This window comes from Saccoglossus kowalevskii, chromosome 16, assembly GCF_978046115.1.
Source record: "Saccoglossus kowalevskii chromosome 16, keSacKowa6.1, whole genome shotgun sequence".
Classification (NCBI taxonomy): Eukaryota; Metazoa; Hemichordata; class Enteropneusta; family Harrimaniidae; genus Saccoglossus; species Saccoglossus kowalevskii.
The window spans coordinates 23,709,879-23,722,801 of record NC_140656.1 but is presented as its reverse complement, the minus strand read 5'-3'; the positions used below and the strand labels follow the sequence as shown (position 1 = coordinate 23,722,801).

The 12,923-nt window shown below is 34.1% G+C and overlaps 1 protein-coding gene and 1 long non-coding RNA gene across 2 annotated transcripts; both read left to right on the top strand.

The window, feature by feature from the left end:
* Positions 1 to 448: 448 nt before the first annotated feature.
* Positions 449 to 10,089, top strand: LOC100376096 (cilia- and flagella-associated protein 119-like). Its single transcript, XM_002731295.3, has 8 exons — positions 449 to 555; positions 720 to 751; positions 1,296 to 1,361; positions 2,564 to 2,733; positions 3,408 to 3,478; positions 8,063 to 8,240; positions 9,161 to 9,265; positions 9,772 to 10,089. The coding sequence occupies exons 1-8, from the start codon at positions 526 to 528 to the stop codon at positions 9,960 to 9,962; spliced, it is 843 nt and encodes a 280-aa protein (XP_002731341.1). The 5' UTR covers positions 449 to 525; the 3' UTR covers positions 9,963 to 10,089.
* LOC146733774 (uncharacterized) lies at positions 3,896 to 5,558 on the top strand. Its single transcript, XR_014926714.1, has 2 exons — positions 3,896 to 4,259; positions 5,398 to 5,558. It is a non-coding gene; the product is annotated as an uncharacterized LOC146733774 (long non-coding RNA).
* Positions 10,090 to 12,923: the final 2,834 nt, after the last annotated feature.

The following is a 12,923-nucleotide window of genomic DNA, read 5'->3' as shown; positions in this document are numbered from 1 at the left end:
AATAGCTCACACACCGATAGAAGATGAACATCAGAAAGAAGAACACCACGAACAAATATGGATTATCAAACTGGAAAGATCGAACACACCAAAAATAAACGACAGAAGGTATTATTTCGTACTAAATTAGAACCAGAACACAAGGTGTGGATATATGTATATATATACGCCAAGATCATAAAGGGTCGAACAAAAACAAAAACAAAAACTAAATGAACATATGTGTTTCATTACAGTGACAAATAATAATCGCGTCCAATAACGACTGAAAACTACGTCTAAGGGCGAACGTGTATGTACGTACACCTGCAGGTAACCGCAAATAATAGTGTCAACAACGAAAGCTGCCAAGCACTACGTTTTGCGAGAAATCAGTTATGTATGACCTTTGACCTCACCATGTCAGGTGACTTTATGTAAATAAAGCGAACATTCTGTTTCTATGCGACCGCGCCATCTTGGAAGCCACTGTGATAAAGTCTCGACTGTATTTCATCGAATTGTATACCGAATTTAATCTTTAAAATGCCAGGCGAAGCCCACAAAATACCCCAGGTTAGTTCTTGAACTTGGTGACAATGATTTTTTGTAATTATTGCTTTGATATGAATGTAAATACAGTGAAAAACTCGATCATCAATTCAATGTTTACCTTTTGAAATTCGACGGAGTTATCACAAATAGTTCGTTTTAATCTTCTTATTCGTCTGTTTTTACAGCCCCGACAACACAGAGCAAAGGTGTGCATTTGGTGAGTATGCTCTACTGATTTATAAAATTCAATATCCATCTTATTTTATTGTATCCGTCTGATGTTGACCACGTAGCCGGCCAAGCTACTAGTAGATACTAGTACTCCTCGCTCTTCCGACTCAGTTGACAGTAGTGCCCGGTACATCATCAATTTCAGATATAGTACAATAAATAAACTTCGCCAGATTGCTGTGTAACTGTGAATGCATGCTGAATTGACTGAGAATAGATAGAATGTGCAGGTGTGCTCTATCGTAACGTTACTGTGTGTGGTTTGAGCACAATTTCGTGTGTGCAAAACAAATCTTTTTAGCTCCATGCCCAAAGTAAGCTGTATTTTTGTTTATCAATCAATTTCACTGTCAGCCTTCCTAATGATACTTTAAATACAGATAGTATCAATAGTGAAAATCGACATACAAAAATTTAAACTACAAAACATAACTTGTCATCTGATATTCAAATGTCAATACTACCGGTAATAAAGTATGAAATGATATGATTGAAAACAAAATAATTAAATACTATTATTTTTCCCGCAGGGATGATTTAACAGTACATCAGATGGACGTAATATCAAAGACAGATTCCAATGAGGATATTAAAGGGTGAGGACCAGTAAACATATTAGAAATATGATTTTCTCTAATATGGAGTTACTAGATACATTATTTTTTTCAGATTAAGTGAAAAATGTGTGTGGTTTAATTTACTGTCAATTATTTCAAATAAACATCATACAAATTTCTAATTTTGTGCACAGGAAAGGAATTATTTTAGTTTAAATATTTTGGTTGATAGTAATTCATGAGATTTTTTAATTCATGAGATTTTCACAGTTAAAACTCCCTCAGTGCACATTGCATGGTAAAACACTGTTTCAATTAACTAAACTATTTAGACTGGCCCTGCGTTGGCAATTTTCATTTTTTATGTGATATTTTTTTTTTTTAAATCTCAGTTGGACAGTCTATTTTTTGACTCATTCATTTCTTCTAATTTTACATGATATCTGCAACATTATAAAATCTAGCTATGGAACACTTCCAAAAATAGATAGTTGATCTAATAGTTGTATGCGTCAGGGTTGCATAGAACAAGTCAAACCGAAAGCTTATTGGTTAGCAACTTACAATTACGCTATTTATTAGCTTAAAACCTATGTGAAAACGTAGTGCTTGCTTGCTGTGTGTGGCAGAATAGACCAGCCATGGAAATTCCAGGTTAACACCAGAGATTTTTACAAATTTGTTTTTAATTATCATATAAAACAATCAAATTACTATGATCTAGGGTCAAATGTAGATTTGCCTTTCATCTATCGTAACAAATATGAATTATCCAGTTAGACAAGATTTGTATTAATAGTGACCTTTTGATCAATATTTACTATACACTTTTTATAAACAATGATTTAAAGACCATTTTGACCAATTCAAATGATTGCATATTTGACCCCATCGTCTAGTCAAAGTTATTGGGTATGTACTCTTTACATGTATTGAAATGGTAACAGGGGACATACTTACAACCACAGCTCCTCGTTTTGATTTGATTTGAAAAAAAAACACCTTTTTTTTATGAATGTTGCGGTGGTCGTCGCTCCACATTCTGTTCAATATCAGTCTTATAGCCTCATATGTAATGTGTGTACATTGCTTGTTTATGCTAAATTTTAACATGTGCTGCACGACTACCACCCTTAAATAAAATGGGAAAGCATAATATTGGTAACTTATTGTGTACGGTTATAGAGAGTACATATTTTTGTCACATTTGTAACTTACGCCATAATCTACATTTCTTTTAGCATTCTCTGTGAGATATTTGGGCTAGACGATTACTCCCAGAATCCTCGGTCAGCCATCTTGGTTGATCTGTATTTCTTTACTATCCAGTACGCCAGGGAGAACGGTTTTAGTAAGGAACAAACTGCTGCTTTTTTCTCGATTGTCAGAAAGACTCATGAAATGATGATTGGTAAGTTAAATATTACATTGCAAAGAAATAAATTGTACATGCAAACAAACAAACAAACAAATATTACAACATGAAATACAGAATTCAAACTCACGATCACGATAACCGTCTTGCCACTACCCAAACTTGTTTCTCCATGGCAATATTGAATTTGGGATTTCCTCCATAGCGTTAAGCCCTTATTATTACTTATTTTTGTTTTTGGTACCTAACATTCAGGATATTGCCATATGGAAATAAATTTTATATACACGTTAACTTGCAACTGAAGTGGAAATCAAGCACAGTTAAAGCACCCAACCATTACGCAACATTTTTTTTGTATTTTTATTTACACAAGCAAAGTATATGGTACATATCAAACATGACCCAAAATGAACTGCTGTAATCTACGAGTATTTCAGAATAGAAAATTCCAATCTGATGAATTTCTGATGCAGGCTTTTTATTTTCGGCCCTCCATTATACGTCTATTGGTGATCATTATTAAAAGTGACCAGAGTATATATTTACATTACCGGGTAGATTGAGGAAATCCTAGTTTATACTGTTAATGTTAATCCTATTGTGAAATAATTTGGTTCATCTGAAAATAGATAAAGATCATTTTAAGAATTCATCCACACATTCTGTTGCTGTGATAAATTTCAACGTGTTTCTCTCTTCATTCTTAGAATCTCCTTTTGGTAATGTAGAATTGTGTTATGGTTATTTTAAGGAGCTAGTTTTATGTCATGCAGTCAAGGTAGGTGTATATCCTAAATGTCATTTTCTAGGTCTTGAACTTTGGAGCTGTTCACCCAATTTCAAGTCCAAATTTGATAAAATATTGAAAGGCATCAAAGCATACATATTGGGTATTGCCTTTGATTCTTAATTGATTCTTAAAACATGGCAAATGATAGCAGTCGCTTGTATGAATGTTGGTTCACCTAGTAAAAAGAAAGACGTACAAACGAGAAACTAAAATACAACATTCAAACTGAACAATTTATGACATAATGAATACTTGCTTGAAACTGAATGCAGCAAAACATATTAAATTCACTCTGACATTGACCAACCTCACAGGGGAGGGTGGGTTCGAGAATTTGCAAATTACATTCGCAAATAATAAATAACATTGTAAACAGGTACAACTGATTAAGCTACAACACACGGCAAATGTGATATCCCAGAGTTCAATGCGTTTTGTACCATCCAATATACACTTTATCTCCGCACGAGGGCGCAATTTCAAATTGAAAGAAAAACTAGCATACACGCTATTACCATTCTATGACCTCAATTGACCCACCAGCCTCATTCCCAACTTGATACTGGAATTCTCATTTTTTTGATGTATTTAAAGTTTTTTACCCGGATCGTTTTAACCATTTCAATAAATAGTTATAGACTATAATTGATTATGCGAAATTACTGCATTTTTGGTGGTTTTTGGCCTACTCCTCTCACTGTTATGTTAGAATTACCGCGAGAGTGCCTCCTATGGATTGTCAACATGGCGGCTCACAAAGTTACGTTCGGTAAGTCCTTTTTTTTTTACGTTTTACACACAAAAAAAGCAATTTTTAGAAAATAACGTTCGATTTCTTCAATTGTTGGCGCCTTTTTTGTTGCAATAATGCTGGTCGTGAAAATGAAAAACGTAATTTTGTTGGGGATTTCGAGAGCTTTACAACGATATGTAGATCGACCATATACACGTTATGTACCTCATAGGAGCACAGGGAGCCCAGGAACTATAATCAACTGTAATACGGAGTCTCTATGAGCGGGGTGGGGGTGGGGGGGTGGGGGGGGGGGTATCGGCTGGTATCTAGTGTAAGAAATATTTCTTACATTAAATTACATTACATTACATTACATTACATTAAATATTTCTTCTATTTCTTACACTAGATACCAGCCGATACCCCCCCCCCCCCCCCCGCTCATAGAGACTCCGTATTACAGTTGATTATAGTTCCTGGGCTCCCTGTGATAGGAGTAGTGAATAAAGTGTCATAATGTATTTTGTCATTAATTTGCATACCATGTATTCACTATTGAGATAATATATACACTATTGAGATACTATGGGTATAGGGATAAAATGAACATTTTCCATGTATCTGTTTTTGATACCAATGCATTTCATTCGTTTCTCTCAATATTATTTTCTGACATATTATTCATAATAAATTATGTAATATTAAAGTGAGAATATACTAAATATAGTTAATAACAAATGATTTTCAAAAAAAATGTGCCACGCCCCCTCCACTTGCCCCATTTCTCCAGTAAACGTGACACACATTGATGTGTTTGAAGTTGAAGAATTAATACCTAGAAAATAGTGTCATTACAAATTTGACAATTTAGGCTGACTTTAGAATAGTTTTACCAAGTGTAAATAATAATTTATTATTATGACAGATTTTTTATATTAAATATTGAGATTAGTTTAATAACAAATGATTTTCAAAGAAAATGTGCCAGGCCCCCCTCCACATGCCCCATTTTTTACAGTCAAACTCTTCATAGGAAACAGTGTCATTACAAATTTGACAATTTAGGCTGACTTTGGAATAGTTTTACCAAGTGTAAATAATAATTTATTATTATGACAGATTTTTGATATTAAATATTGAGATTAGTAATGCATCTTGTGTTTTGTTTCAGATCTTTTGTGCTGAACTTACCATGGACAGTTTGCATGTGACGAGTGATACCTGGCTTGATTTTATATACAACATGGAGATGTGATGCACATAGTGTTTTGTATTCCTTGTGTGTGCCAAATAAAATTTCAAAATGTGATTCAGCAGAATCCAACAAATTCACTTCAATGTGTTCAGTGTATTTAATTTCAAGTTTCTTATCAAGTTTGTTAAGATCATCCTTTTTAGTAACTTGAAGTAACTTTGCTGAATGATTTGCTTCATTAATTTCAACCTTGGTATCAAATTGGTCGACCAGTTTTGTTTCATATTGCTTCACATCATGTTTTTGATCTTCAGATAACTTTGCAAACTTTTGTATAAATTCCAGTTGTTGGTCGATCTTTTGAGCCTCGTTGAAGAGCTTGTCAATTAGTTTACCCACGTTTCTCAATTTAGCATGAAGGTGATCCATAGTGTATTCATTTATGGGGTCATACTTTATAAGAGGATGATTACTCTGACCATTACTTTTTTCTTCTGCCCATGAATTCATATCCGCAAGAGTGATAGACATATCCCATTCATGATTTGGATTGTGACATTTATGAACTGTAGCCAAACATAAATTGCAGAAAAAACTGGTATTCTTTCTCTGCAAGACCAAACTTTTATACTTTTCATCTCGTTCCAGTTTTCTACAGTATTTCATCCCCTTTATACCATGTTGGGCAAATTTTTCAGTGCATGCCAGAACAGGAAGAATATCAACTTCTATCAGTGCATCACTCTCTGGGGCATTTATAATGGCAAATGGAATGCGGCTTGCATCAGAAGACTGGATTTGGATTTCTCCATACTTCATTACCATTATATTTTATCAGACGTATAGCACCACTGATGGCAAATACTTTGAAATTTTGGGACACTCCCTTGAAATCTTGGAAAGTGTGGCCACCCTCACCTACAACTATTTCTAACTTCTGTCTCTCATTTTCATCATCAAGGTCATAATCCAATTTCTTTTCAGTCAATATGTTGAGGACACTTCTCCAAACCAGGCCTTCAATATCATGAACAAACCAGCCCTTTTTATCTTGAGAGGCAGTTTCTGACACCATTACAAATTATTTCACAAAGTGGTTAATTTGAGAATTCTTGAAACATTTTCTTGTGTTCTCAGAGATTTCTCTAAACCATCATTGTCAGATTCAGATAGACCGCCCCCTAGATGGATAAATATGTGTTCTGCTTCAGAATCATTCCATAATTTAGTGTCATTTGTAGTCTGATCTAATTTCTGGGAAGATGGTGCTGCTAATAAAGCCAATTTAACAGAAGGAAGCAGAATATCTGAAGTAATGGCTTCCTTGAAAAATGATAGATAATACTGATTTGGCAAATGTTTTATCTTTATTTAATCGTAATTGCCAAAGGGCACTCATCAAATCCAGACAACTTTTCACCTACTGCCTGGTGCTGATTTCAGATTTTACTGATGTAGGCTCGACTCCCAGTGGCTTTCTTAGAAATTGCTGATCTTTTCGTGCTAAATAGAACTGCAAGAGAGACTTCCAAATATTTCTTTGAATCATCCCATTCGTGACCCTTTAAATTTTCCAGCAAATTTCTCACCACTTGTCTTACTTGAGATGGCCCTTTTTGAATGATCAAATCGGAAAGTTGCCCTATTTCATTAGCAACGAGCGATCTCGCCTTCATCAGCTTAAATCTGTGAAAAGCACGGCTGGCAATAGAGCTTGCCGTCATTCCCATAACGAACAAATCATTCGACGCGATAGCATAAAATCGCCTACAAACCATTCGAAGTGAGCACATCGTTTTAACTTTCTCGAACTGTGTTATATAGTCATCACTGTCATTAAAAAAGCAACAAAACCCGAATATTCGAGTCAAAGTCTCGGAAGAAAGATCAGAAAGCGAACGACCTTGTGTGCCGACGGACAACATCGGCGATCGAGTGAGCAGTTGAACCCAATTTCCCACGTAATTTTGCGGCTAAACTTGCCTGCTTGACTCTTTTGGATACTCTTAGCATGATTGTGTAGGAATACGTCCAGAAAATGTGATATTGGTACAATAAATCGCACGATAAGCACATGGAAGGCTAACCCGGAAACAACTCAAGCGCTAAAAACGGTTTTCAGTTCTGCGCATAGCAATATGCGTTGGTACAGAACGTGTTGAATTCTGGGTAAAACCTCGTACCGTGCAACAGCACATGCAATCTCTTGATATGAAATTACAAATGAAAATATGAACAACATTACAATGATCGCATAACATTACAAATTCAGGAAAATTTGTATCTCGCAAAGTTAAATCTTTGTGTACGCCAATGTCAACTTCTGTCACCTAGCATTCACAGAATAAATCTGCATAATTTTTTCCATATTTTTTTCAATAACTTTGATTGTGACCTGTAGGAAATTGGAAATTGTTTCTGTTTAGTTCAAAATTTACCCCAAAATTCTAGAAAAATGCATAAAAGTGTACAAAAGATAGCATCAAATTGTTGGTGTGAAAACTAACGAGCAAATAATAATCAAGTTTTAATAGTTAGGCTAATCTTTTAATGAAGTTTGGCAAATACTATTTTGAATCTTTTGATGTATTACAAGGGTTATCAAAGTAAATTAACTGTAGTTGCTCTCTTCATTCAACAGAGACCACCTTGGAGTGTTGACCTCTTCATGCCTGACCAAGTAAAGCTAATCACAGAGTACGTCGTCAATACATACTTCAAACATCACAAACTGTACAAGTACGTCTTCACTCCTCTAGTTCGGCTTGACCTCGCTATAACCTATGAGGGAGTACCAGAGACTCCCCCACCTTCAGAAGGTAAGACTTCACACCAATCAAATAGCATGTACCGGGGTACTAGTTAAATCAAATTTATGTGATGATTACAGCATATGGACCATGAGTGTGAATCGTAATCATCACCTCACCTTGACTTACCTGGGGTGGGGTGGGGGGTGGGGGGTTACTGATGTAAATTGGAAATTTGACCAATAGAATAGTTGTGAATGCACATAACTTATTTTGAGTTGTTACTACTAGTACTTTGATTTCTTTACTGAAACATAAACAACATTTAATCTTTATGGACTGGATACAGTACTTGCAGCCAAGGTCATATGGTGTAAACTTAGATTACCAGTACGACCAAGAGCTGCTTGTGGAGGGACTCTGATTCAGTCCATAAAGATTTTATCATAGATTCCATTGAAAATAAATGCAATTGAGCTACTGATGTTTCAGTTATTTTGCTTTAGTAATCTTATTTCTGTTAGTTATAGTTTGATATTATTTGTGCTTACACCTCAACATCAATAAAGCGCTTTAGCATTGTAACATTCAATCGTTAATATAGCAACTCTTTTGAATCAGAACCCCAACCAGTATTTGTAATCTCTTGAATAACGTTAGATTTCAATATCTTTCTGTATCTTTTTGAAAGCTACATGTATTTGTGATTGATATTTTATGAAGGGAAGCCCAACAATATAATTTCTGTACTGTCAAATTAAAATAAATTTAACTACCAATTTCAGCGCTCAAGTGTGCACCACTTTGAAATTATGAAGGGAATATACCGGGAGAGTTGTACAAATATTGTCAAACAGAGCCAGACGCGATATGGAAATTTATTGCATGGCTTGCTTCCAATTGGTTCGTAGCATTACAATGCTAGCCAATAGGACATGAATGATGATCACAAATATTGTAGATGTTTAACTATTCTTATTTCTTGACAGCTGAAGATGAGACAAAAGAAGAAACAGAGGCAGAAGATGTGATAGATGGAGATACAACCAAAGATGAAGATGAATTAAAGACACCAGAACCAGAATTAGAGAAAGGTAAGAAAAAAAACTTGACAGTCAAAAGTTAAATGGAAATATCTGTGTGTAATAATAATATAGATTATATTATGGCACAATATAAGTGACATCAAAACCTTGTATAGTGTGCTTTCTTCTTCTTCCTTCTAATTCTTCTAACATGGCTATAATCAAAGTCAAGTGTATCCCTGAAAATGTTTCAAGTCTCGAAATTAACATTGATCAAGGTGTACACTACCAAATCTTTTCCTAGGGATACAAGGATACAATTTTTTTTTCAAAATATACTAGCCCACCTGAACTACCCGTACCGGTACTAAACATTTTCACAAAATGTACTTTGTTTTTGAAATAAACCAATTCAAAACAATGGATGTCCTACACAAATTGAGAAAAATGACATGTATTTATTTCTACTGTAAAATACTTTTTTTGGAGCCCTGACGTTTATTCCACTCCCCACTGATAATGTTAGTTTTAGTATAAAAAACTAACGTTCAAAATTTATATTTTAATACTTTCAGAAGAGTCTCCGAAAATGAAAGAACTAAGGAAAATTATTCAACAACATTTATCCGAGGAAGTAGAAAAACTTCGGATATCTGTGGACAACCAAATACAAAAAAGTGAAGAAACGATACAGACAAAATTAACATCGGTTGATGGGTCAGGTCAGGCAAAAAGAGCATCAAGCAGAACAAAGAAAGGAAAATAAAAAAAAAGTCTATGACTGTTCTTGGTTTTTACCAATGTATTTTTTTTTTCTCAACAAAAATGTATGTAAATTGATGTAGATACAGATGTCATTGTAAATAAATAGAGAGAATTCTGTATTACCAGTATATGCTTATCACTGGAGAGACTTGTATAGATGGTTGTTTGTTAATATGAAATTAGAATATGTGTGCTGTACGATGATCACCACCTTTTAATGTAGTTGTATTGATACCAAAATTAGGTTTAGTTTGCTTCCCTGAAGGAACCTTTTCACAGTTCTATTATTATTAAAGGGGGATGGTTGCTGTGCAATGCATCTGATTGTAAGTGTTGATTTTCCCACAATTCCATGCATTCTTCTAGCGACAAGCACTAACCCAAGATTTGTTCTGAATGTGATGTGCACAGACTTTGACTCATTGGAATATTGGTTGATGCATTCCAATCATATCAGGAATTGCCTAATTAAAACAAAGACACTAGAGAATACAGGGATAGTCAACTGTAGCAAACACCACAAAGGTAATAGAATGATTTCCCATGTGACATCTCTTGATGTGTCACGTTCTATAATGTAAGCATTTAGGTGCATGCAAGTCAACAGCAGCCCTATCCCATTTTTTAATAAAAGGGCGGTATTATTTATACTGTTTATGTACTCTGGTGTTGAATAAAAATATTGTATTTTCATTTACTTGCATCAAGTCACAAAGTATTTGTCCCACCAAATGTTAACACCAAGCTGTTTTGTCACACCTTTTTAAAAAACACTGTAACAAATTTGTTCAAATTCTACTACATGTAGTTTGTGCCGTACTGTTAATAATTTTATGTGTAGGCATATTTTTGTTTTAAAATTTGTCTGTAAACATAATTAATCGTTATGTAATGCAACTTGTCATGAATTATTAAAATGTAATCTTACACCTTGACTGTTCAAAATTGCATTCAAATCTAAGGAGACATTACATCAAAGAAAAGCCCACTGTTGCATGTCCCTGTATTCTCCAGTGTTTTGGTTGATTCTTTTTTTTTTACTTGTTGATCTGCACAACACTCAAAGTCACTATAATTATTCTTATGAGACACACATGCATGGCACGATGAACACAGTTAATTTAACTTAGAATCAGAATAAGTCAGTTTGATTGTGAGAAACCTTTTTGGGTGGGGGCGTCTATTATACACACATACTGCTTTCCTGAATTAAAGTGCTTCTTCATTATAAATATTTATTTCCGCAGTGTTGAAAATAAACCAATCATGATGTAAATTATTTAACTCAATCTGTTAAAAAAACTAATGTAATTGGCCAACTGCCTATACATTTAAAGTTTTGCAGTTGTCACATAGTGCATGTTTAAATTTTATGTAAACAAACAATACATTTCACTTGCATTGTATATGTCGCTAAAGGTCCTATATTGAACATGACTGTAGTATTTAATGAGTCTTTCCCTGACAGGGTATGTCAACCAACAAGTTCTGATTAGCTGCTGTTTCTGTGTGATGGATGTCTTATCATTTTTCAAAATTTGGCTTTAACATGACAGTTGTTTTATCATTTGGGTGTAATTATAAAACAGTTTTCAGTCGTGGCATGATAATGTGCATATATGCAATGCATTATGGGAAAGAACTTCTCAATATATATGTAATCAAAAATTATTATTCTGAAAACTGTCTAAACAAAGTGTCAATATTCATATAAATATTAGCATATGACTTGTTCACCCCAAATGTCAATAATACTAATGGCATCAGCCCATAATAGAAAAAGTATGGAGAACATGACATATAATCTTCAAATAAACCTAAACCTCCTTAAATATATTTCGAATTGGGTAAAAAAAAAGAAAAGTGAATGACTCGTCTTAATTCCTAATTCTGTATTTCTTCAGTAAAGATGCTACAGTGACGTTCTAAGCTGTGTAGCGCCCTCTATTGGCAAATTTAAACATTTTAAATTTTGTCGGCAGAGGGCGATGTGCAGACACACTGATCGTTCTCGGGACCAGATAAAAATGTTGAATTACACAAAACCCTTTTCGCGTGTCTCTTTGTACTACACATACAATTGTAAATAAATAGTTCTACCATGGGGGAAATATGAATCATAAAAATGTAAATATATTGAATAACATTAAATGAATATAAATTAAATTACCTGAAATATGTGAACCACCTTTATAAAATAACACCAGTCTTGCCCACAGTCACTTGTTACCTATAACAAGTCTTTTATTAACAATCGGAGGTCCGTACCTCCTCCTTGACACATAGTCTATTTATATGTGACATGGAGGAGGTACGGGCCTCCGATCTGTTAATAAAAGACTTGTTATAGGTAACAAGTGACTGTGGTCTTGCCTGCCTTAGTTACTCTGAGGATATATACATCATGTTCAAAACATAAGAAAGGTTAAAATTGTACGGGATATTCACTCTACATTGTACAAATAAAATACACAACAATATATTGAGACCATTAATTAAATTAATTAATTAGTTCAACATTTTGTTTAGGATTAATAATAAAATTGATTTGTGTGGAATAAAATCGTGTATTAAATTATACAACATAAATGTTCCGTTTTGCTAAACTAAATCATTAACGTAGTTTATTCTTTCGCTGTGCCGCTTAATAAATATAGTTTTGTTCCCTTTTTGAATTTCCTAATCGTTCCACAATGTTTGACCCAGATAGTTCCTTGCTGTTTTAATTTGTCAATTATTATCTGTCACCGTGCTCTGTATGTTTGTTATTTCCCGTCAAAATTCATTACTAACCTAATCGCATTTTGTACGTAGCCCATTGCTCTTATAATTCCAAACAGAGTTTCCTTCACAGAAAGAAAACATTATGTTAAACATTTGTTTCCAAGCACTGGAATTTTGGGATGAGAGAGATCTTTTAATCCAGGACATCTAATTATGTTCATTAAGTATGGTATTTTCA